At 38.3% G+C, this 27,069-nt stretch overlaps 2 protein-coding genes across 2 annotated transcripts in view; one reads left to right on the forward strand and one right to left on the reverse strand.

Moving 5' to 3' along the window:
• SH2D4B (SH2 domain containing 4B) overlaps positions 1-26,933 on the reverse strand; it is a 95,320-nt gene extending 68,387 nt beyond the window's left edge. Inside the window, exon 1 of the mRNA XM_068687877.1 lies at positions 26,787-26,933. The gene's annotated coding sequence lies outside the window, so the exon portion shown is untranslated. The remainder of the gene's footprint in view (positions 1-26,786) is intronic.
• LOC137859160 (rap1 GTPase-GDP dissociation stimulator 1-like) overlaps positions 18,538-27,069 on the forward strand; it is a 36,487-nt gene continuing 27,955 nt past the window's right edge. Inside the window, exon 1 of the mRNA XM_068687875.1 lies at positions 18,538-18,690. Within this exon, the coding sequence (XP_068543976.1) occupies positions 18,687-18,690 (4 nt within the window). The 5' untranslated portion in view covers positions 18,538-18,686. The remainder of the gene's footprint in view (positions 18,691-27,069) is intronic.

A 27,069-nucleotide genomic window follows, 5' to 3' on the forward strand; every position in this document is an offset into this window, starting at 1 on the left:
CTGCTTTGCAGTTCAGGATCTCTCTTTTATGCACAGGTTTTGTCTCATAAAACAAAATGCTTTAACCTTGTTTTGTTTGTTTGTTGTTTTCTTTAAAGAAATAGAGTTTGGCAAGAAAATACCTAAAGGAAGAAAGACTTTTCTCCTCCTTGCTTTTTCTATTTTTCTTGGTCAGGTATAGAAGGGGGAGAGCCTGGGGGACTTGGCCTTTCTTCCTCTGCTTTTATTCAATTACACTAGAGCTGTAGCTTCACATTTTGGCACTAATTGAAAAAGACTCGCCTTTGTAAAGGCTTCAGGGCAAGCAGTTTTGCTGTTCTATCCATTTGTCATCTTTCTTATTTTATTTTACTTGACTTCACAGAACAGAAATCAAATCGTGATCACAAGCTATCACAGTGCAAAGAACAAACTCTTCATCAAGGATTATGTGCATTTAAGCATGATAAGAAGCAGGAACTATTTCTGAACAGCATTTAACTGCAGAAGTAGCTCAGGATGGAGATCCAAGATGCAAGACAGCATACAAACAAATTTTCAGGCAACTGCTGGTAATGTTCAATGAGCAATCACACAACAAAAATAGAAAAAGCAGGGAGTTGAAATGAATACTTCATGAACAACCCACTGCCTGAAGATTATTTACCCAAAATATCTGAGAACAGTAACCAAATGATTAAGTGGAATTAATTTGTGGGGAAAACATTTATTTATTTATTTTTCTAAAAGGTCACATTTGGAAGTGATATAATCTAATAGCAGCAATGAATCCAATATCTTCCTCTGTTATAGCCTTTCTTCTTTGCATTGTATTCTCATTCACAGAGGAAGAAGGAGTCTAGCCTCTCTCACTGAGAGGTGAACAGGGAGCAAAGCTGCATCACTGTCTGTGTCTTGCTGGTCATCCTGACCCTGCCATGTGCTAGGGGAGCACACTGAAAGCAAACACTATTATGCAAATATTCTTTCCTACTGTTCTCTTTCTACACAGCTTTTGTCTTCCTGTGGGAGGCATCATTTTAGACATTAATGCCCTCTTCACATTTGGCCTTTGGTGATCTTTAAAAGTAGACTGTTTTCACAGTCTACTCCCCTTAACAACAACATATAAAAGAGATGTCTGACTCTATTAAAGTGATAAAAGGGCTGCTTCTCCCTTGGCTACCTCAGTGAACCTGTTGTCTGGACACAAACTGTTCCTAGCGGCATCCTATGCAAATCCATGACTGAATTTTTAACCTAGTACACGTGGATTCTTGTTTTACAGTTCAACTATTCTGAAATAATCCAAACAAATAAACCAAGTCCAAATTACCGTGAGGAAAGCAGCATGAATTCTCCTACTTTCTGAGAAAATTTGGAAAACCCACAAGGTCTTAAACTCAAAAGGCAACCTTGAAAAGACAACAAATCTAGTTTTAAATACTTTCTTCCCCTAGGATTTGTTCACATTTTGTAATGGCTGGGCTTACCAGCTCCAGCCAACCTAGAGTCAGAAAGCTGAGGAACAGGAGATTGGTTCAGACAAAACGTGAATTAAAACTTTCTATTGCAACATAAAAATTCTCTCTCTTTCCTTCCTTTCCCAGATTATGACATGGATAAATAATGACTCCCAAGAGCAGAGAAATTTGGAGTAAGGGTGCCTGACTGGGGGCATTTTTCATCTTCCCAGCCTTTCTAGGAAATATTTTGAATTGTTTATAAGGACGATGACCTCTCCATTGCTTTTTCATCTTGATTACCCCTATTTCAATGCTCCAAACTAAGCTAAGATCATTACAGAAAAAGATTATATCTCAAGAGCTTATGTGCAAAATAGAAGATTACCACCAATACGATTCTGTGCTGGCAGTTGTTACCCTGTTATAACTGCCACACAACTTGATGTTCTAATTAGCAGTAGTCTCAGCAAGGAGCTCAGAGCTGTTTGAAATTTAAGACTTTAATCTTTAACAGTATTTTCTGGGACTAGACACACACTGTCCCAGTCTCTGGTATAGCATCTTTCTGGATAAGCAATCCTCAGCACTGCCACTAGAATTCATCTGCTGGGAAGGGGAGGTGAAGAAGAGGCATCTGTGGTTTAGTTCCATTTTTTAGTTCAAGTGTTTTAATTCCACTTTCAAGAAAAGGGGAAAATGTTTAATTGGCCCAAGCTTGCTCATCTCCTCATCCATTTTTTTCCAAGCATGCGCATCCTCTATTCCCTGGACTGAACAGCTCACTGGCAATGCTGCTGAATGCTGAACCAGCAGAAAGCATTTTCATTCGGATTTTGTAACACAGCCACATAACCTACTTTAGCCATGTCATTTACATAAAAATATTCTGCTATAACCTACATACTACAGGGAAGGAGGGGAATAATACACCTCTCTCCATAAAGAAGGGTATAAAATTAAGGAAGAATAAACAGAAAATGTGGCAACAAAAATGTGACTGAAGTCTGCAGCCTTAATATTTATCTTTTTTTAATACCTTTTTTTTTTATTATTCAGGAGGTAGCAGTGTATAATATGTGTAATTTTTCAAGTCCTGCTGTGTCAGCATCAAAACGAGAACAGTGGAAACTGGAACTGAATGGTGTGGGAGGGGAAGGTAAATTAATGTATTTATGAGGCCTTCTAAACACAAACAAATCTGTCACTAGAAAAGTAAATACATTAGAGGACTCACCTCAGGAAACCAGTCTTGTGCCTGATTTTCACATTGCTGTCAATTAAAAACTAGAAATAAACAATTGAAAATCATCCCTTCCCCACCTCCTCCATCAGAGATAGGATGTAACAGAACCTGCCTTTTTCCTCCAGTTCTATAGTCAAGTCTGTGGCTCCCTCTAAGGGCTAGAATGAGCTGGGACTCAGGACAAGCTCAGAAAGCTGGCTGAAATTCGACAGCATAATCTGCAGAGGGTTCAGAATGATTAGCAGATCATTTCCCTGGAGCTGCTATTCCATTACAAAGCATCACATAGAGCAAGGATAAGGGTATGTTTTCCAGACCTTCCTTTTCCATACTGAGCTCGTATCAGCAAATCAGACTGTCTAGTGCTTTCAGAGTATGGACTGACTTTGCATGTTTATCATCTTCTCTTTACTTGTTCAAGACTAGCATTTCTATGAAGCACCACCATAAACCAAACAGGAGGGAAAAAAAAAAAAAAAAAAAAAGGAAACGAGGTCTCTATAGCAAAATAGGAATGAAATAAATTAAAACTTTGTCTTAAAGAAATGAAAAGCAGAACTGCAAATCAGTAAATGAGAAAATCTATCTTATCATGCTGTCATTCACATAGCTGTATGTGAAGCGACAGTAACTTAGGATTTTAATGCTGCAGTGAAGATTTACACTGGCAGGAGTCTCATCAGATAGCTGTGTTTGGTTTATTGTGTTGTGGGTTTTTTTTGTTTGTGTGTTTGTTTGTTTTTTTGTTTTTCTCCCCAAGATTCAAATCTCTTACACCTCAGCCTCCTGCAAAAATTAGACAATCCCAAAGATAGATAGCACTGACAACAGGGAAACTAAATATATGAGAACTAACCCTGAGAAAATAGTATTTGAAGTCTGGAGATGCAGACTATAGAGTGATCTGTATTATTCTACTCTCCTAAGGTTAATTCTCTCTCTGTACTCTGTACCACCATTTGCCCTTCAGAAGTCACATCAGTGATTTTTGCCTAGCAGCATGGCAATCCTCCCCAGCAAGATTACACTAGGTCTATCCCTTTGTGTTCGGTGCTACAGCTGTTGTACACATGATTACACTGGAGCGTGTAATGCCTCCATGGTTCAGCACAATTTATCAAAGATTTGAGAAGCTGGGTAGAAAGGGCAGCACTCCAATTTTTCTTCAAGTTGATAGCAGATATTTGGAATTCTAACCTATATTACCAAGGTCTGAGGTTAACACAAATTCATCAACTTTACGTTTAGACTTGTTTCAATTTTAATGCTTTTATAGCAGTAGACATGGATACAACCCAAACTAGAACATTACATACATAATGTTTATTGTTATCAATGCATTCACAATAGCAAGATACAAAGAGTTGGCAAGTTCCATCATAGTTTTTCAAAAGCAGAATGAAACATCTACCATAAAAATAGATAATCAAAGAGGGAAAGCTAATAAAGTAAACCAAACAGATAAAAAATTCAAGGTTCTTTGAGAAGGTTACCTTGAGAAAACATGGTACATAAGTCTGGAAGCAGCAGTAAGGGTTCTAGAAGTCACCAGAGAAGCACTAGAGAAGTGTAATTCACAGGGAGTGGGCTGAGAGTGAAGGAATGCACACTCGCACTGCAGTGAACCCAGAGCTCTCAGTGCTCTACTGTCCTCTCGCTTGGATTGTCCTGGTGTCTTTGGCGTTGTATCTTGTTTACAAACCAGTAATCAAGCTTTTCAGGTCAGACCCTCCACTATGAGAGGGGTGTACTTGGTTGGCAGACAGCAGGCTCTGCTTAATAAGCAATTATAGCTTGCTAAGTGTCTGTGGGGATCTGCTCTGGCCTTAACATAGCCAAAAAGGCCCAGTGGCAACAACCTCCATGGAACTTTAGTTAAAAATGTATGCAGAATACAGTGCCCCCTGCTCTCCTATTTACACTCCCTTGCTCACATCAGATCCTGATGTTAAACTGCGCTGTATTAAATGCAGCATGTGTTTATCCTGTATGCTGCAGTTCAGCTTTGTGCTACTTAAGTACAAAATGCATCAGTCCATCTGTTTCTCAGCAGAAGTCTGCATAGCTGAGGGAGGCCATCCGTGACTCTTCAAAGTGGAATTGGTTGCCTTTCAACTCCTGATTGATAGGCTCTTCTCAAGGCTCCGCACACCTTTCCTTTTTATTGATTTACTTATCCGCCCTCTCTATCTGATCTTTGTAACAAACTGTTAACCCAGGGTGAGACTTTAAGTACAGGCAGCTACATAAAGAATACCGGTACAGTCTGCTCTTCTCTTCCCTACCCCTCAGCGCACACCTGCCTGCATAACACAGGCTACGTACCTTTAAGAAGGAATTTAATATTATCCTTTACATGAATTATTCACTTTGTGTATATGCAAAGCCCAGGAGACCTTTGGTTCCATGACCTAATTGCTACACAAAATTATTCCAGAGTTTGGTACGTTTTCAATGAAATACATTACAATGAGCTACCCAAGAGATATCACATTCTAAATTATGAGAGTTTCTTCTCTCAGATATATATTAACTTATGAAGATGCTCACTAAGTTCACCTTTTTCCATCTAACTGCAAGTGCATCAAAATGTATCATGTGAGACCTAATTTTCTTTAATATACTCCCTGGTACAATTTATCTGCATTATGCATAATGCTGCAGTCATATCATATCAACTTCACATCATATTAGACACTGCATTATGGCAGCTAAATTGATTACTGGTGTAATTGAAGGCTACCGATAGGAAAATTTTTAATTGTTTAAATGACTCATCAGCTTTATATACAAAATTTCTTGCTTTAGTGGCATCATGCAAGTGATTTTCTTTCAGGGCATAGCATTTTGCCTATTTAAGCCACTTCTTATTCTTGTCATCTTTGTTGGCAGTAAAATCCCACAGACTTCATGGGATTTCTTTTGACTGCTGAACTCTTGTTTGCAGGATTTGATCAATAATTCAGCTGGCAAGAGCTAACTGCCATTTTTGTTTATTTTCATTTGTTTGTTTGTTGTTTGTTTGTTTGTTTTTATACATATTTCAATATAAAAAGCCAGACTGTTTCTCATTTTCAAGAGACAGGCAGAGAGCAAATATTTCCACAAACATTTTTTTCCATTATATTGTTCTTTAAAGCACCTTTGAAATTTTCAACTTCACTTGCTGCCCACCCCTTGAGGTGGTAAATCCTCTACCACAAGACCCTTAAATTCCTGCAGCAAGCCACATTCAGTACTTTCTGTGTCTTGACACCAAGGTGCTACTCAAAAGGTTTAAGGACCAATACCTAACATATTCTCAAAATCCTTTCTTTTTACCTCATAGCCTTTCTAAGACCTTCTCCATTCCTGTCATAGACTGCGGGACAAAGAACAGCTCAAGACATTGTTGAGACTTTTTTTTTCCTGACTCTAATCATCTTCACAGTTTCAAGCCACAAAGCCTGGATTAAGCCTGCTGACTCATTTTCACAATACAAGCCTTAGCAGCTCTGGCATTTCCGTCCATGTTCCATTCAGCTGACAGAGAAAATACACACTTCAAAGCTCTTTGCAAAATCAAGACAGATCCAAGTTTCACAATAGGGATGTGCCCCATCACACCCGTATGATGGGCATATGAGGGAACAAGAGCTCTATTTCCCCTCATCCCGTCTTCTCTTACCATGTCCTCAGTCATAACAGGTACCTCCTCACCTTTTTCAGCAATGCCATTCAATGTAGTTCTTCATGCCCTTGTTTATTTTTTCCTTTCTTCTAAGCTTCTGCATTGAGGTTTCCACTGCTGCTTCCTGTGCTAAGCCTCTATCCTCTTTTGACAGCTACCTTCTGAGAAAGAGGACCAGTTTGAGTAAATTCACCCTCACTTCTCTCACTGCAAGAGAGGACTGTACTATCCCTGAGGACTGTACTATCCCTGTGGTACCTTTCCTCTCTCCCAACAGGCAGATGAGCCTCCTCTACATTCCCTATGGCTCAAACACGCGAAGGGAACACATCATGTTATATTAAATACACTATACAATATGGCCACAAAATGACTAAGCTACTCATGTGATTGAATAATTTCTCAGTACAGAAACTCTTGTTCTGGAAAAATTACCACTGTATTAACCAAGTTCCTGTAAAAAGACACACACCATATGCTGGCCAAATTTTCTAGCTATTCTTGAGTAACAACAGATTCAAGTAGGTTATGGCTGTTGGTCCAGGTCCCTTCTCTCCTTTTACTAAGTGATCTTAAGCCACCTATGCACACTCAAGAGGATATTCGGTGATTACCCAAAATAAGATTATCTGCAATTGCCAAACAAGATTATTTTCATGTGTTCACCTTAAAATTCTTTAAGTACCTCTTTAGCTTACCATAGGGCAGTAAGTCTGCCAACCAGATGGGAGTCAATGTACTTTTACTGTTTCATGTTTCTCTTCTCTCAATGCTACGTGTATGGCTCATCAGCAGATCAGATCTCTGAATGACACAAGCTGCTGTCTGCCATCCTCAGAAATCTAGAGGATTGGCTCCTGCAATTCAGTTACCAGAATTTGCTCCTATCATGGCCATATTCATGTTCTTCAGGGCAGTCTTATGTCTGTAATGCCTACAGCCTCCAGTTCAAAGTCATGGTTGCCTTCAGGTATATTTTTATTATAGCTAGAATGACTGGAGCTCCATGAAATTTGTTTGCATGTCACTGGTTCACCTCCGGTAACATTTTCAGGAATCTGATGTCTCATACCAAGGCTTATTTACCATACTGCAGAGCAGTAGCTACCATCGTATTTGTTCTTGTCTTCTCTTCCATAGATCACCCGCCCTAACTGCACAACTGAGTTGCTCAGATATCCCCTCACATCCACACTGCCATGAACTCCAGAAGCCTTAACTAACTGTTCTGCTCTAAACTAAAAAAACAACCACACACACAAAAAAAACACCTCATTGTTTTTCCCTTAGCCTTCTTTTAGTCCTCTTTCTCACAAGTCCAATAGTCAGGCCAGGCTGGCACAAATCATCCTCTGTGCAGCGAGGCCCAGCTCTCTGTGCTATCCACTACGCTGGCCCGTCCTTAGAAGCCTGACTTAGGCTGCCCTTGCTACCTCCCACCCAAACCTATTAGGTGGAAGAGCTCATTTATTCCCTGTGAGACCAAGCAAGTAGATCAGATTAGTTTATGGAAGTAAAGGTGGGGCATCAGGATTTAGTCATTCCTAAATTCTCAAAATAGTTCACATAAGCCACCATCTGGCTTTCTGACCTGGTCCCTCTAATTTGATGAAATGTGATCTATTTACTAGAGGAAGGGATTTTAACATTAATACTGTTGAGTTTCAACTGAGACACACAGTAAGCTGTGTCTTATGGATACAGGCAGTTCCTTTGATTAAATTATCCTGATGATCGTTAGTCACCTAGTGAGATTACTCATGCACTAACATAAAGCTGAAGGCCCAAGTTATCAGTAAATTTTTCATTTTTCTCTATTGACACCACCACCAGTTCTTTGCAAACCAAATTAAGCATGATTTCTGAATGTTAGAGTGCTCCAGTAATTCCTGAGAAGTTGCTTCATTTTCTCCTATGGAACTCAGAAAGGTCATAGAACTATTATTTCCAGCCTTAGGAACAAATGTTACATGGATAACTGGGTGAATTTTTAATGGCCTGTGATGATCAAGATGATCTAATAGTGCCTTCTGGCTTATTTACTATGAATCTATAAACTCACCCAACAGTCAGACAGACTGTTCCCAAATGGAGTTGTCACTGAATAGCACAAAGGAGTTAGTACTTAAACATGATAACTGCCAGAAGGCACCAGAGTAATGCACTACTTGGGCTGATAATTTTATTTAGTCTTTACTTTGATCATATAAAGTAATAATCCTTATAACCATAACTATTATAGAAATGAAAACAAAGCAGTTTTCTATCCCTCTCTAGGATTTATTGGATTTGCTTGCAGCTTTGTCACCAGCAGAGAGTCCCTCCTTTGTTGGACCAGCTGTTAATGAAAATACAGACTGAAGCAAGCACTTAACTTTATGCAATAAAGGCAACTCTACTAAAAATCAATGGGATTAGCTAGAGTGTGTAATATTAAACAGCTTTGTAGGTCACTGAAGAATTGGGATCAGACGCTACATCTTTCACGGAAAAAAAAGCCTAGTAAGTAGAAGCATACATGTGGGAGTATTATGTGATATGGAGGTGAAGAGGGAAATGCAGGCCAAATTGTTATCCCCAGTACGGCTCCTCAGAAGCCACAGGGAGCATAGAACCAGCTTAGCTAGTTCCCAGAGGACTCCTGTCCCATGGGTCGTGTTGCTCTGTAGTATGTACAGCAGCTCACAAAAACAAGAAAACAGATCAGCTGAAGCCTGAGCTAGAAGGCATTGGCAGGATGCTATAAAACAGGATGCTTATTTGGAGAAAAAAATGCATATATCCCCTTTGGGCCATGAAAAGCAGGTAGAGCACTAGAACAACCTTGAGGCTACACTCTGGGCTACACAGGTATTTGAACTGCCCCAGTTTCACTCCAGGCCCTTCCTACAAAACCCAAGGCTATACACAGAGTTCGGCTATAAAATGAAGACTCTAGGTCCTACATATTGTCATTTATATTTTTTTCTACTTTATTTACTTCAACTTCTTTCCATATTGATTCCCACAGACACGTTCGCAGACCATATTTCTTTAAGTTTTATCACTGTTACAAAAATGCTGTGTTAATACTTTTTATTTTCTGGGAATAAAATCCATCACAGAGCAAGATGGACAATATTTGCATTCTCTAGGAGTGATACTACAGACACTCATTATGTAGAACAGGGACTAAATAGCCTATTTACAAAAAAAAAAAAAAAAAAAGCTGCAGAAAGATAGAAAGATGCAGATGGTTGATGTAGGAAGTCATCTTATAGTTACATCTGCATTAAAAAATGGAAGGGGAAAGGAAAAGCTAACAGTGTTAAGAACTGAAAATAAAATTAATGAAACAGAATATATCCTGGTTTAATAAGGTGAAATCTCATATTTTACCATAAAAATAGCAATCTGGAATTGAAATAGAGAAAATTCTGCTACAGTGGATCCCTTTGTGACTTAAGGATGTCAAGTGCAGAATAGGTAGAAATTCTGAAACCGGAACTGCAACCAAGATCCAGACTTGAATGAAGATGGCCTCCCAGAAACTCACAAAAACTTTCAGACTTCTTATGGCCTATTCTCCTTTTGAATAAGCTCACTTTCATTTCAGCAGTGTTTGAATATGAAGGCAGTTCTCATTTACTGATATATCCCTGTAACTTGCAGCTGTTGTATTTCAACAAAATAGCTCACACTATTAATACCTGATCTTGTGAGCAAAGACATTTTGTGGTCTTTGGCAAACGTTCAATAAGCAATCATATACCAGGGTATATTTCTGTCTTTATACACTCCTTTATCATACAAGACTTGTAAATATATAAAGCAACACCACACTAAAAAGTCTCATAACTTTTTACATGTAAAGATATATTGTTATCACTGAAGTGGAACAAGATGAACAAAGTCCACAACAATCTCAGAAGAATGCAGGCAGTTATGAGCATCATAAACACAAAAAGAAAATTCAGAGGGGATACGTGCACATTCATGTGCACACCAGCAGGAAGAAAAAAAAAAATAAACAAACAAAAAACAAACAAACAAACAAACTTTCTTGTGGATTCACAGAACATTTTATAGGCTATTTTGTGCCCTGCAAAGTCACAGGTTCAGGTAGCTTCCATTGTTCTGCATGTCTTTTTTAAAAATTTCAGTGAATCCTAATGTAAATTTTTATTCTTCAAGCAGGTTTATAACACCATAAGCATAATATTTCTTCATAATAATTTCTTCAAACAAAGCAGCTACTGGATTGTTTTATTACTCAAATACTTATTTAAGAATAGACAATTTATCTCTCAAATGATTTAGAAGAGTATTTAATCAAGACTCTGGAAAGTATGGCAAGAGACAAGTGCAGCTGGGTTCTTTGCATCTTCCAGGCTTCTACCAGGTCAGTTGGAATATCCCTTCCAGTATCCCTAACAAGGACTATGGTAACTTTCCAGATGGCTGAGCTGTAGAATCTGTCTGCTTCCTTCCCTTGATGTTAGAATACTCACAGCCTCATGAGGCAGGGAGCTGGGAACAAGTACCTCAAATCTGAATTGCTCAGTTGGTGCTCAATCTGTTTCTTGAGCCTCAACTCTTGGAACTGAAGGGGAAACGATCTAAATAAACAGTAATTAATGAAAATTAAAGGAAGGAAAACTTCAAATTCTCAGAAGACCTAAGAAAAGAAGTGATGCTAAAAAATAGTCTTAGCAGTGAAGTCCTTCTAATTGCCACTGTAAAATGAAAACCAACAGGATTTGGATGATTTTAGGTAATTAAAAGTGACATGGGAAACATTGAATATTTCATTAATATTACTTTCTGCAGTCTTGCTCAAATTCTGAAGTCAACTACATGGTTCTCCTGAGCATGACAGAGATGAATTACCCTAAGTGTTAAACATACTAATTGTAGAAAGCAAGATCAGTCTGTACTTCTGTGCTGTACATGCTGTCACACAGATGGACATAATTAGAACTGATTGGAACAGTTCCTACTAAATGAAGTTCTGTGAATGCCTAAATATTTCAGATTTATCAACAAATGTTGTAAAAAAGGGTTACTTGGGGCTAGGTCTAGGTATAAACGTAGACATTACTTTCACTGGCCCTATTACTGAAGTCTTTGACGTACCTGGATGAATTTGCATTTAAAACCTACTCCCAACAAATAGCAGTCAGAACAATTTGCCATTTCCCAACCAGATTTACCAGCATGGGTGGATATGTATACATAGTCTTCTAATTGAAATCCCAGAGTTTCCATTCCAGAGATGTCAGAGTATAATTCTATTTTTGTGGAAAAAAATACAACCCAAATCTTCCCAATGTAGAAGAAAAATGTCAAAAACAAAAAATCTGAAACCACTGTGGTAGTGTGTAGCCAGCTGCTACTGTAATGTGTTATGAGGCAAATTATCTTTCTACTGAAACAGACAGGAAGAATGAAAAATCTATAGGTAATTTTAAATCTGCCTGGTACACAAAACATGTAGAAAAATTTACAAATGTACAGTGGCAGAACAGCTCACCTAAATAAGGGATTTGCTTAGTAATTCCCCAGAACACTGATACGCCTTTAACCGTTCCTTATTTTGTGAAATGGGACTCAGAATTTTCTTAGATTTCTCTCAGAAAATTTCCTGACCAACGTCCTAAGGAAAAAAATGATTTAAAAGTCAGTTATATGGAAGGACATGACATCTCAGCCTCAGGGAAAAAAAAAAAAAAAAAAAGCTAGGAAACCCATGGAAAGTTAATTTTGTCTCTTTGTTTGTATGAATAAATTATCACAGTAAGGCTATGACAACTTAAGTTTTCACCTATGCTACATATTACAGAATGAAAATCTGACCTATAGACATGATAATAAAGGATTCCTAGGCAAAGAAGCTTGCTCAAGTCATTGACTGCACTAGTCCTTTGGTCACACAGATCCACAGCTCTTGCGCCACTGAGCAGAGCTCAGGACCTTACATGTTAGGATTGCGTGGGTTTTACTACCTTAATGCAATTCACAATTAGATTTCCAATTCACTATAACCCTGTTAATTTCCTGCTTACTCAGTTAGGTCTCAATATTCCAGGGAATGAACAAAACGTTAACATTTCTTTAATGATGAGCAGACCAAAGGCTGAGCAGAAATGCATCTTTTCACACAGCAAGTCAGAAGCTGCTCTGAACGTGCAAGTCTATATATCAGCCTTTCAAGTAACCTGAGGACTTCAACCAGCAGCCCCTGTACAAATTCACCAGAAGAGCAAGCTATACTATCACAGTAAAAGTGTGTGCTGGTCAACTATGACCAAAGCACAAAACTGTCAAAGTTGGAGTGAAATTCCCATTTTTAGAGTGTGAATGACCTTCTGGATTGAAACCACAGCAAGAGTTTTGTCCCGGTACTGAACCTTAAAACATAACAGGAGTGAAGAACAATAAATCCAGATCCTGTATAAATGGAATAGAACTAATTTTACCACACGCTAATTTGGCCTTCATCCTGAGACTTAACAGTACTTATGACTTTGATAGAGTCAGTCTGACTTTTTTCATGACACTGCTACTCCACCATCAAATAAGGGTAGGATTTGTGTTTTGACAGCTCTGAGAAATGTTAGCATGTGGGCCTCATAAAGTGGTTCACATAGAATAAGGAAACAGAGCAACTTGAATCTTTATATACAAGTTTTCTAACTAAAGTTAAATTTAACCAGGATCACGAACTATCACATCTATTCCTGTCAGTCACTTCTTTGCCTTCCAGAAGCATCTCTTCAAAATGAGAAGTGATGCAATGACTTTTTTCCATCTGCCCTCTCCCCCCCCCCGCTTTTTTTTTTTTTTTCTTTTTTTTAAATATGTGAGTCTCTTTCTGCTCTCCAAAAGCACAGGCTTCAGTTCCACCAGGTCTCTGCCACAGAAAAACCCCAGACAAGTTTCTTTGAAGTGAATCAAGGGGTAAGGATGATAATGGTGTTTTGTTGTGTTTTTTTTTTTTTTTTTTTTTCCCTCAGCTGAAGATACTCAGGCTAACTGCAGGCATATGCTGCTTTTCCATTTTCATTTGCTATTTTTATTCTGTACCAAATAGAATAAGAATCTGTGGGTGTACGTACATATATTTTTATTGCATCAGCATCACATTAAACAGGAAGCAAAAAAAAAAAAAAAAAGGTACATAGAAATTAGAAAGACAGACAAAACTATTCAAAAACAAACTTGAAGGATCCACGTGCTTCATCAATGTATAGGAAAGGAAAATACCCTAACACTGAAATTACTGATTCTATTCTAGTAGTAAAGATGAAACAGGAAAAAAAAAAAAAACTTAAGTGGTAAATTCAGCTCTTCACACTTAGCACATTAATTCACTAAAAGATATCATCCTTTTCTACATCTTATTTTTAATCTTTTTGGTCAACACTTTTGCTTGTAAAGTTCCCTGATTATTCATTGTCAAAACATGAACATTGAAACGATTAGAGAAGAGTTCATAACATCGGACCCTACTCTTCTCAGTAGGCATTCATAAGCAGACTTTCAAAAGTAATTTGATCATCAGAGACGTTCTCAAGAGGTATTCTCTAAGGTCTCAGGCAGTTAATGGTAGGCATGAACACCACCTTCTTCAAGTAAATGATTACTGACATGTTAAAAACTGCATGGCATTAAATGAATTGTAGATCTGCGATGCTTTGTGCAAAAAGTAGTTTTACAACACAAGAAGATAAAGCCGTAATAGTACAAATTTATGGCTTCCATATTTTCATATGACGGGAGGATCCTATTCCAGAGAAGGATAAAACTTAGTGTTGGCATTTGCCAGAGTTAAAGAGAAAAACTTGAAAACACTCACCAAAAGTTTAATCACTCAAAGTTTAAACAGCTTATCTCTACAATGAGTAGGACACAATTACACAGAGAAAGTTGGTGGTTTTTTTGTTTTGGTTTGGTTTTTTGTTTTGTTTTGTTTTGTTTTTTTGCAGCCAAGGAAAAGAAAATCCAAAGAAATGCCTTGGCCAGCTGACTTTCTTTACAATGAACCATTGCTCCAGCTTAATGCAATGCATTTTCAATGAATTTATTTAAAATCCTGTCTCTACTAAAAGTGTAAGAGTTACTGCATTTGTCTTGGATTAAATGAATTTTCATGACAGGTAAACCAACCTAGAACCAATCTGAAAGTGAAATGAGAGTATTCAGTTGGCCCACTGCTTCAATTTCATAATTCACAACTAACGAGGCATTTTAATAGATAGACAAGCTTTTGGTGGCCAAATTCTTCACATAATACAATATTGAAGGTGTATTGGTATAAACTGCTTGAAAAGAAATACTAGTGGCAGCAGCAATTCATATACTTCATTGATAATTCTTCTCTTGCCATCAAGAAATAGTGCCCTGAATCTGAGAACTTGACCATCAGGTATATCCCAATACAACACTGAACAAATTGTCAGAACTCCAGACAAGACCCCTAAATACATGCAAATTCAGTTTATATTTTATTACCAGAGTACTGTAGACAAATAATGGCAATTTTCCCTGGATTTGGGGATATCTGTAGCCCAGACAGAGCTGTAGTTACAAGAGAGTTGTAAGCATCAAGAAATCCCTGACAATAGCACTGTCAAGTCACATCCAACACATGCATGGGAGCATGCACAGTAAGTCCAGAGTGCAGTAGATTTGTGTGCTCCTTTCAAGGAAATCTCGGGCAGAACTCTGATATATATCAAGTGATTGCTTGTTGTTTTACCAACAAGAATAAATAATAATTTTCATAAGTCAAAAGTGTATCTCTAAGCCTAGTATTTGCTCATATGACTTCCCCATCAAAGTACTTCAGAGTCTAGTAAGAATTTCAGAGTAATAAATCCTTTCAGTAGCTTATGCACAGCTAGAGAAGCCCAGCAGCACTCTGGGAGGACTGCAGCCACCTCTCCCACAGCACCGTGTGAAGTTGTGTACTACTCCCTGCCTGACAACATGCTCTCTACCACTCTGAGTCCTACAAAGTCAGGATCGTGCTCCTGACCACAAAGAACGAGAAGCTTGCGTTGGGTCTTAACGGGATGTTCTAGATCACGTTATTTCTAATTCCTCTCAAAAACAGTTTGCTGAAGCACGACCATGGGCCCTAGTTCTACCCTCTGATGTTCTTGTCCTCTGCTCCAACTCCTCCGCTTTCCCTTCTGTTCCCTTAGGTTTATTTTCATCATAGTTACAGGAATTTCATGCTAAGCAAGTAAGCCGATGATAGTTCAGCTCCTCTTCTAAAAAATCTTTGATTTTCCCAAAATAACTGCATTCACTAGACCTGCAAACCAGACTAAAATATCACTTCATAAGTATTCAAAGGCAAAGAAGAAAAATGATACCATACATGGAAACACCGTAGATTCCCTGTGTAAAGAGTCTTTAGCAGTTATTTTCTGACATTTTACTGTGCTGATCAATACATGTATCCACTGTCCACTTTTTTCCTGAAGAAGCCAGTTTACCTAAAGCTACAATAAACATTTCCACTTTTCAAAAAATTAAAACAATAAATTAATCTTCAGATGACAGAGAAATCCCAGTGCAAATTATTAGGTTAACTACTTAAAGCAATCCATCCATCAGGAAAGAAAAAAATCTCCATTTATTCTAGATCAGTTCTTTTACTTCTGCTGAAAATAAATTCTCATAGGCACCTGCAGAGAAGATAGCTGCTCCATCTCTTTCAGTCCAGTGATATGCCTAGAAGAGGAGGCACGAACACACCTTTGCTCCCCCAGCAGCAGTCCCTGCTTCATTTCAGAAGCTGCACAGAGGTGCAGACCCAGACCAGCATGCTGGCCCTCTCAGCCCTTCTGGCTACACCTAATGCCTCTCCAGAGCTGGGGGCTGCCTCCTCCAAGGAGCACCGCCAAGTTCCCCAGCTGCCTCTGCCACTGGCTCTATCTCAGGTTACCGGCAAGGTGTTTTTTGATTTTTCAGTTTGGTTGTAAACATTTCTGGAGCAAAAACTGTTCTCGCTGTGCTTTTGAACAGCACCTAGTGTAGCTGGCACCTGATGGTGGTAAAGACTACTAAGTGTTGCTATACAACAGGTTTACAGGACTATACACAAACAGAAGGAGCATTTTAGCTTGACAGTGCTGTTCTACAAATTTGGATTCCCATCCTGTCTTATTTTGCCATAATCTTTGTAGCTGATTAGTTTGCATATAAAATCACAGTTCATTTGGCACAGAATTTCCATACCTGGCTGCTTTTCAGTGTTTTTTGCAGTATTATGATCTTGTGTTTTCCCATTAGTATTCACTGAGGCATGATGATGAACGACACTGAAGATGAGTTTATCTGATGTGATTTCTTACTTGTCTTCACCAATTTACTGTACACCTCATTTTGTTTCCTTCAGGCTTTTACAAAGGACAGGCAGTTTTTTTTTCCATTATTACCTTTTTATACACATTCATGAGTCTGATTCAGTGTTACTTGAAATCTTTGAAAAGCTCCCATTGACTTCAAAAGGCACTGGAAGTGGCCCCTATACAGGCTGTATGCTTCTGGCTTACCTAATGCCACAGTACCACCTACTCCTCCCCACCACGCTTTGTATTACATCTCTTTAAAGGCTTCACCCTTTACCACGTTTGCCCATAACATGCCATCATTTACCCTTCTCCCTTACATTTCAGAAATGTCACCACCTCTGCCCATGCTGACAGCTTGTGGCAATCCCACCGAAGAACTGTCAGTACCCTAAACTCCACTTTGATACCCAATAGTGGTCAAGAGACAATTAATCTTGTAAATCCCTCAGCTGGCAGGAGAGTGTCACTGTTTTGTGACAAGCAACTTAATCCATGACTGATATCGGTCCCTTTTAAACAGTCAAACACATATCATATTTCTCCAGTATCTGTATAATACTTTTTCCAAATGTAGTATTGCAAACAAATGATACACAAATAAGTAGTTTTCCCCATTATGATATGTAATGGAGCAATCCTTACCTTAGGACTTTATTTTCCAATTTACATGAAACTGCAAAACATGCCAATATGACTGGGGAAAAAAAATGCATTCAGTTTACCCTCCCTCTCTATAAACACAGCCAAGGGGACCAGCTTTTTAATTATCTAGGAAGAGTCAGTAAAAACTTCCAACCTCCTTAACAAGATCCTCAGGCTCCAAACTCATTATCAGATCACTTTTTTTTCTTTAAGAGTCAGCAATTTAAACTCCCTTCAGTGTTATAACCATCACAGTCATTATAGCACCACAGTGCAGCAAAGTTTAGAGCACTACAGACTTGGAGCCCAGTGCTAAATCCACAACCGCGACAATACGTCGTGCCACACTGGGAAGCTCAATCTGCTTGTCGGAACAATCTTTAAATAGTATTAACAGGCAGACAGTGTTTCCTTAAACTCATGCTACAGCAACGTCAGGGGGCTGTAGCAGATCCTAAAGGGAGCACAGCATGTACTCTGTAAGCCATTCTTGTAACTGCCTTGCATGTTAGAAGCTCAACTCTCAAGCAGAATGAAGTGGGCTGAAAAAGGCAACAGAAATAATGTACCTTTTTGAAACTATTGCTTGGAAAATACTGTTTTTTTTTCCCCATAACAATTACTCCCACCAAAACACAGAACATTTAATACACATTCTACTTAATCAAAAATAGCAAGGCAGAAGTGGCAGCTTCAGACTCCAATGTTATCTTAATGGAATAGAAAACAACACTTTGGCCACATATGCTTCAGTCACATGAACTTGAAGCGTGAGTGAAAAGTAGAAACATTAATAAAGTGAATGTGGATCAGATGAGTTTTCTCAAGTTCTCAGCACCCACCAGGTGAGATTCAGGTGTTGACACACTTTTGCTAGACTTTAGTTGTAGCTTCAGGGAACCAAACACTTTTTAAACTGGCTGGTGTACTTCGATGCCAATAAGGGAACTGGGTTCTTGAAAATCTGTTCTTTATTAGATTCAATAATCACTTTTCCTGAATGACAGCAAAGGGAAATTCAATATAAACTATTCTGAAGATTTGAAAGGTTCTCTCCCAGCATGATAATTGCTGTGTTTCCATTTCTGTTAATGACATCTAAGAACTGGAAACACAAGCAGTGGTGGAGGATTAAGTAATTATGGAGTATTAGATGCATTTGAAGAGCAGGGTCACAGAAAAGAGAAGGAGAAAAGAGCGAAGCGTGCTGTGGGCTGCTCATCAGCCTGAAAGCTATAAAATCTCTCCCTTATTCACAGCTTGCTAGTTGTAAAGGACAAAGACTCACAGTACAGATCAGCTATTCTCTATTGTCCCCACTCTGGAGAGCTGCAGCTTTTATGGGTAAGTAAAGCTCTTGTTAACTATAGATAGATATGATTGCTAATACATGATTAATTTGCCTTTCTCATATAGGAATTGCAAATGTATGTGCTAGAAATAGAAAACTAATTTAAAATCATTTAAAAATAGAAATGTAGTTTTATAATAAACACATCACTGTAGCTGACCTGAAATCTTGTGCCCCCTTTTTCTAACAATTTGCACTCAAATGAAAGCTAAGATTTGTTTAAATAACATTATCAAATTATGAGAAGGACAATGAACACTGAAAAAGACACCGGAAAATTATGAGTTCTTATGAATAAAATATTTTGAGGGGAACTAAAATTTACCATTCTCTATTGACTGTACGACATACATCAAAGCAAAACTGCTCACATTTGCCTCTGCCTCTTTGTCAAGCACAACTGAAAAGACTGGAGAAGCATCTAAATGGCCCAGCCTTTGAATGTATTTCTCTATGACTCAACACTTAGCCTAGATAAAGACTGAGTGTGTAAGCCTTTAAATATGAACGTTCCGTGTGAAAGGAATGACATTCAGACTGGATTTAAAATACACCTTTGAGATTTTAATTTCCATTATTCTCCAGATCATCAGAAGGTATCAGGTAACTGGATCAAAGGGTTCAACCTTCCACCTCCATTCACATGATGGTAACTTACTCCACAATTAGACCCCATGACATCAGTGGAACTAATCTTAGCATTACTCAACGCATTTAAAGGTGAAATAATCTGTCTCTAAGTGGAGTACAAAAATTGAGCAGCTATTGGGAATAATTATCTTCTTAGTCAATTAAATAAATGTTCAAGTCAAACATCTCAGTAGTTCTGGGACACTGATAAAGCAGATCAAAATATAATTTAAAAGCACCATAAAGACTCAAAGATGGGCACACAAAACATAGGCGGACTAAACAGTATTACATGTGTATCTTGGTATTGCTTCTGGCCTAACCTAGTTCTATCTGTATAGAATATTTCTGTAGGACTTATTGTTTCTACTGCAATTCTTGTGAAGATGACTGAAGCAAGTCTTGTCATGGTGGGTTCTTTCTTCTCCTATTCCTACATTGTTTCTGTATATCTGCCCTATTTTGTGAATGTTCTGTTCAGAAGGCTTATTTGCTGATGGCTGCTCAAAGCTTTAATTTCCAGTTCTGTTATTGCTCTTTACAGCATGCATTTGGTCACGCAGCACTGTTTCTGCTCTTGAAGTATAAAACTTTGGCCAGAAGAATAATAAGTAGCAAACAGAAGACCGCACAGTTCTAGTACATTTATCAAATTTTCCTTTTTAAAGAACTATTCATTCATATAAAACCATGTAACAGTTACAGCATTTTTCAGACAAGCTGTGTTACCTACCTTACAACTCAAAAAACTAAATTGCCCAGCCTAGGCAATATTAGAATACATGTATTACATGTAGTAATCAACCTTCCCCGGTATCTTGCTATACACCATTTACTTCAATAGCTTATTCTTTAATACATCCATAAAGTGGAAGTCCCACAACTGTTGTGGCTTTTTTTTCCTTACAAAATTTTCAAGCATCATGTGAGATTAATAAATACAACTTGTTTTCCAGTTGTTTTCCAGTACCTGAAGGAAATTCAGCCACCCTTGTTCTTTAGAATTAGAACCTAGATTGCACCAAAGCCAGTAAAGCCATCCTGACCTGCACCTGCAGCGGAGACAGGGTTCCAAACTGCACAGCTTTGAATAAACCCCTCAAAGTCTCTCTGCTTCATTTCAGCTAGATGTTCTTTGTGCTGTGTGAAGCAAAGCTCTAACACTTAAGAATAGATGTTGAAGGAATAAACCCAATTGTACTTCACTATCAGGGTTTCCATCTTTCCTTTGTTTGTAAACACAGTAATTTGTTTTCATCACAAGGTCATCAAGCAGCTGGAAAGGGCCTCTTCTTGCTCTGTCACAATCCAAGTAACTTTTAATACCTAATCCCCTGAAGCTACAGCTTGTATGTTTTTTACTTCCCCCTAATCATAAATAAATAAATAAACTAAATAATATTCAGCACTGCTTGGAAGGAACTCAATTATCTTTTTTTTTTTTAATCTTTTTATCTTTTTTATCTTTTTTTTTTTAATATCAAAAATAATTCATATTTTTAGCCAGATTGTTCTAATAAGGAGCTTCCAATAAGGAGCCAATTTCAAATAACAGATATAATGAAAACATACGTAATTCAGGAGTCAGTCCAGCAAAAACATAATGACAGTAAATTCCTATCAATAAACTGGGGTTGAGAATTTGCTTTGTAGATGATTGCAGTCTAAAATGACTGCCTTGTTTACACTAAAAGAAATTGGGGATAACTGCTCAGCTTTACTAAAAGACTTCTAGAAACTCCTTCAAAGAGGACACTAACTTCGACATCTCTAGAAATGAAGTCAGAAAACAAAATAACCTTACATATCAAAAAGTACATTGTTTCTGGTAAGGATGTTTCTTCTCTCTATAGTGGATGCTCCTTTTAAAGGCTTGGATTATGGTAACAATGCTAGAAATGCTAGGCACTGTATCTAGTTAAATCTAGGAATTTTTAACATCTACGTATATCAACCCGTTGTACACTAAGAAATGCAAATGGCTTTGTAAAAGATAATGAAGGAGAAGCAAGTAAGAAAAAAAAAGTTTCCAGAAAAAAAAAGTGAATATATGTCCACTTTAGAAAGAAACTATCTGAAGGTTCAAATCAGAGAACATTTTACCACTAAAAGGATAAGAAATAACAGAAACAGGTATTTGAAATCAGCACTGTTGAGCCCAATTGTTGTCCCAAAACCTTTTCATCAAAAGTATTTCATCTTCATTCTTTAAATTCTGTGTGAGAAAAGTCTAACAGTAGGTAGAAATCTAGTCACAAAGTACTTAGACCGAAATGCACAAGCTCACCACAGTAAAAATGTTATTTATTCAAAAACACTTCTTCCCTCCACACCTTAATTAATTGCTTCCTTCCTTTCTTTTCTCCAAATCCCAAATCTCCTCCCATACGCTTTGGCATATGTTTTGATATTTTAAAAAGCTAAGATAATTTCTAACGGTTGTAAGGGAAAAATAAAAGAGAGACAAGCTGCAAAGACTTTTGAACCTGACAGTTCTAGGTACTATCAAAAAAAGCTTGTTTAGCATTACATAAATTTAGGTTTGCACTTGAAGACCTTATTCCAACGTTCAGACCAGGAAGAGACATACACATAGAAGGTATTTGTGTCATCTTGAATAGGCTGGAGGTGTTGTAGACACAAACAATGCCTAAAAATACTTCACAACTATTTTGCAAACCACTTTACTGTATTTATTTCATTAGTACATCTTGAGTTTTCTCAAGATATCAAGACGCCTGCTCCCTTTCAAACAGCACTGTTTGACATCACCACCCTCTCACTCTGGCAGCAGAGAACAGCTACGGGGAGCTCCCAGCAGCGAGCTCCCTGCAGAGCCTGGGAGCTGCACTGCAGCATCCGATGTGCCCCCAGCAATGCCAACCCACTTGTATAGCAGAGCTCAAACCTTTCATAAAGCACAGGTAACAGTAGGCCAATATATTTAAGTAATATAAATACCCAAATTAAATTTAAAGTGTTAGGAGACGCATGCCTTTAAAATCTGACCCTTCTTTTTGCACTGGGAACACACACAAAAATGGCCCTTTATAGGAAGCAATAAAGCAACGCACCGATAAGGCAGATTCTACTGAGCAACTCAGGTTTTGGAGCAGAGCTCTAAAACAAGTCATACATTACAGCAATGGGTTACTTGTATTAAGCACTGATTTTATAAGGCTATAATTTTTAAAATGCATGTCAGACCTCCAAATGATCCTTTTTCACTGTGTGATATCTTACGCTGCGTAAATACTGCCACCCTCCACTACTAACTAGGAAAAAATATTCCTAGCATGTCCACTATGCAATCAATTTCAAGGGTATCTTTCAAGGATCTTCTTCACATCCCTATTAAGTGGTCTAGTGGGGTCAAGTTCACATGTCAGGATCAGCACTGTAATATTGAGTACTGCAAAAGCTTCAGACAACGCCCACAGAAAAAAAAAAAAAAAAAAACTGCCAGAATTTACACAAGTTCCCACTACAGTAGCTTTATTCAGAAGACCTCTGAGTAATAAGAAAATGTAGTAACTGCACTGTAGACTCTGTGGAACCCTTAAGTTACTCAACAGTGCAGAGACAAATCCTTCCTCTCTCAGTGGGATTTTCGAGGTCTTGTGTGGAGGCATACAGATAATTATCAAGGACAAGACAGGTGCAGATGGAGGATGAGGTGCAGACAAAAGCTCTGTCCTTGTGAACCACAGAAATACACTTCATTTGCTGTTATACCAGAGCAGACGAGAAATGTCATTTCAAGTCTGACAATCTTTGTACTATAGCCTCCTAAATCCATGTGGTACAATGAACTTACATAGCATGTGTCACACGCAACTGGAAATCTAAAATGTTCAGGCCTGAGAGTTTCCTTGCACAGATAATAATCATGAATTAAACTCTAGAAGTTCAGGAGTTTTCATGTGATCTGAGGGACCTTTTTGTGCTGTGCCTGTTTAGGTGGAGTCCAGGCACAGAAGCCCAATACTTGTATTTGGTTTGTTCCTCAGCACCCGTCCAGGTAGTTGCTCAGCAGGCTACTCACTTCCTGACTGGGCCTCCCAGTGCTTCCACTACCATCCATTTTCTAGACTCTACAGGGCCATCTTTTCTTCACTGCTGCAACAGGTTCTCGCTTAAACTGCACATCAACATGCTCCAGCAACACCCATATGCCAACCAAAACTTCTACAGCCAAGCAGGTAGCTTTCAGATCTGTCCCTGTGGACAACTGGATTGCATGCATTGCCATGCCAGGGAAGAAACTCCTCTGCTTCTGTGGAGAGAAGGCAGGCAGCAGGCCAGGGATGGCATAACTTCCAAGCCTCCTGGCCCACTGTTCTGCAGTCTACCTCCAACACTTGCCTGCATCTTTTCTTACAACATAGCAGGGTCTAACAATACCAACTATTGTCACTGTTGTGCTACTATGGTCTCAAACATACATCTATGTTCCCAACACACTGCTTAGCAGGGATAGTCGTGGACTGGTCTGATGCTTTGACATCAGTGCAAAGGCTACTTTATTCACAGCCATTCTTTTACTTGACTCAAGGAAAAAAAAAAAAAAAAAAAAAAAAAAACCTTGTAGGAGTTGTCAGCCAAAGGAAATTAGTGTTTTCTCTGCTGTGGAGTCTAATTGGTTTTTCCTCTACTGACAGCTCTTCAAGCTAAATTTAGGGAGCCAGGGAAATTAGACTGAATGTTATTTGGCTGACACTAAAGCCCACTTCCCACACGCATATAATGACCAAAGGAAAGGGCTCCTTTAATTCACTTTGTGCTGCAAGATTACAGATGTGAGCAAACAGCAAGTCCATGATGTAAAAGATAACCTACTTAAGATGTATAGTAGCTGTGTGACCAACAGTAGCTTTAGAGATCAACATTGCTCATAACAAATAAAGAGAACTAAGTCTCGGTGCACTAGCAAGACAGAGCTGAAATTGCATTAATTTCCATAAATGAAATCAATCAATTTACACTCTGCTGTCACAATTTGTCCTATTACTTATCTGCTCACATTGTTTTACAGTCAGCATGTAGCTTTGCCAGCTCTGACAACTCACCCCATGTTTGACAAATGTGTTGAAATCAACGCCTCCTAGAAGTGAGCATCTAAGGAAAAAGCTGTACTTTGATTTAAACCAGCAAGCTTCTTGACCTCGTTTACAAAGAAAAATCTGAGGATGCGACCCAAACACAAACTGTTGTTCGTGCAGAAAGCAAATTTTTAGGTACATTGCTCACTATTTTTGAGCATAGCACATTTGCTGCTATTCCTGCAAGTCTGACTAGTAAACGTGCATGCTAGCATTCCCATACCTACCTTGCATAAGGAATTAGGGTATCTGGGAGCTCAGACTCAGCATTAGCCTATAAAGCTAGCATGACAAACAGACCTATTCCATAAGCACTGTGTCACAGTTAAATTATCAGGAATATAAACAAACAAACAAACAAAAAGTCCATACTTGTACACAAATTTAAAACAACATTTTGATTCAACATTCTAAGTGAATGTTATTCCTATTCTACAGCCCTCAAAACAGGAATAAGTTTAGCAGAAGACAACTAAGCAGCTTTTCATACTATAGGTCATCTCTTCAGCACATATGTTCTCCCTGACTGAACTTGTCTGGCTTTCTTCCGACTTACCTCACTGATCTGTTTCAGGTTATCCTAGGATAAACATATTCTTCCTCTTATCCATTTTCAGGCAGGATTCTCCAGCCATTCATAATGAAGACTCCACAGGGCACAGCATCAGCCATAGACCATTAAGGTCTGCTTTCAACCCCTCGTCTCCCTTGTACCAGCACTCCCCATCCTTCCTGCATTCCCTCCTTGGTGGAATTCAACTATCTCAAAACTTTATTTTTTTTTATTTTTTTTTTTTAGAAAAAAGGGTTGGATTTCTTCCTGTTAATCTCCATTTCACAATCAATCATCATTTTTCTCACCAATAATATATCAAATTTGTGTTACCATACACTTACAGCTTTGTACTTCAGTAATTGTGCTGTGAAATTCTATACTTCAACCATGTAATTCCCAACCAAATCATACAACATTCCTTCGTCTCCTTTAACTGTTGACATTTTCAAATTCTTCACTCGTTTATGTTTTACTCAAGTTAAAAACTATGTTCAGCTTCTCCATTTAAGTGATAATGATGAATACAGTCCATTAAAGTCCGTTCCCACACCAACACACTCTTTTTAAATCTCTCAGACACATAATGAAGTTATCTTTCACCACTCTGAGCAGTCAGGTTGTTAGTAACACTTGAGCTCAGAAGAGAAGTGCTCTGTCCACCCATCTGTTCTCCAATATCTGCTCTGAATATGCCTGGACACAAGCCTGACACCAAAGGCCAAGGGAGAACTAAGCTTTCTGGACAGACTGCAGGCCAAACAGCAGATGAACAATAGGAAGCCCCACAGAAATAAATGCTGAACTGTGGTAATCAACAGCTGAGAGACTGAAGAATAGCCCAAGGCCAGCTGATGCACATATTGTAGACATACCAACACTATAGTAAACTCCTCCAATACTTTCTGCTATCATCCTCTTGCAATGCTCTTCTGCTAAGGGATTGGTGTTTAAGCATTAAAAACCCAACACTCAGTACCCAGCTATGGCCACAAGATGCTGACCTATTTGTGTTTGTTATTGCTTTTTCCACTTTACTGCTAGGTGTTCCTATTATTTTTCAACTCATTTTTTGACCACAGTACTTAAAAATAAATAAAAATAAAAATAAAAATGAAAAAAACACAGATGCAACACTGAGTCAAAGAAGGTATTTGTAGCTGTCCTGGCTAATCAATGACAATTAAAGGATTTCTAGACATGGATTAGAGAAAATTTTTTTAGATCCTTTGCAATTGATAGAGCACCTCAAGCTAAACAGTAAAAACCTCCTTAAATACCTGCTGCACTCTCATTCTTCTGAACAGTAAAATGTTCAGAGTTGCATCCCACATGATCATAGACAATGAACTCTGTGATCCCACATGATCATAGACAAAGTGCTCTAAAGAGTTCAGGGTTGGTAAATGCAAAACAGAAAGGCTGCAAAAGCAATGGGCAAAGGCAAGTTCTTGTGGACAATATGAATAGTAGGTTTTCTTTTGTTTTCCATTTCTTGATAATAGGTATTTTTAAAATCATTCTTATAAACTGTAGGTATTTGGCCATTAACATTGAGTATATACATCAATAGTCCAGACCAGGTAAAAAGAATATCAGGCAAAATAAGGAAAAATAATAATAATGGGGACAACATGACCCTTTTTAGATTGAAATCAAAAGGAAACCTTGACATCTTTCAGACATTCACATGCCTAACTCAAATACTTGCATTTAATAAAACTAATCTGTATCTTCAGAGATTTCAGTCAAGGCTTGTCAAGTTTACAAATAAAACTGGTTGGAAAAGACCTGGATTTCTTACTGTTAGGGGTGGTCAGAATGATGTATTTCACTTTCCAGTTAATGACAGGGCTCCAGCCTTCTAGAATAACTTATACTAGTCATTCATTCCCACCCCTTTCCTTCTTGCAGAGGATTGCTAAGGGATGCAGGGGCAAGACATGAAGGCTATGTATGCCTACGTGACCATCAACTATAGGACCACCCTGGCTCAATTAACTTAGAGCAGTCTCAGGTGTCATTCGAAATGACACTTAGCTTTCAACCCCATGCTACTGACAAAAACAGGATCATGCCTTAAACTC

The sequence above is a fragment of the Anas acuta genome, chromosome 7 (assembly GCF_963932015.1).
Source record: "Anas acuta chromosome 7, bAnaAcu1.1, whole genome shotgun sequence".
In the NCBI taxonomy this organism is placed as follows: Eukaryota; Metazoa; Chordata; class Aves; order Anseriformes; family Anatidae; genus Anas; species Anas acuta.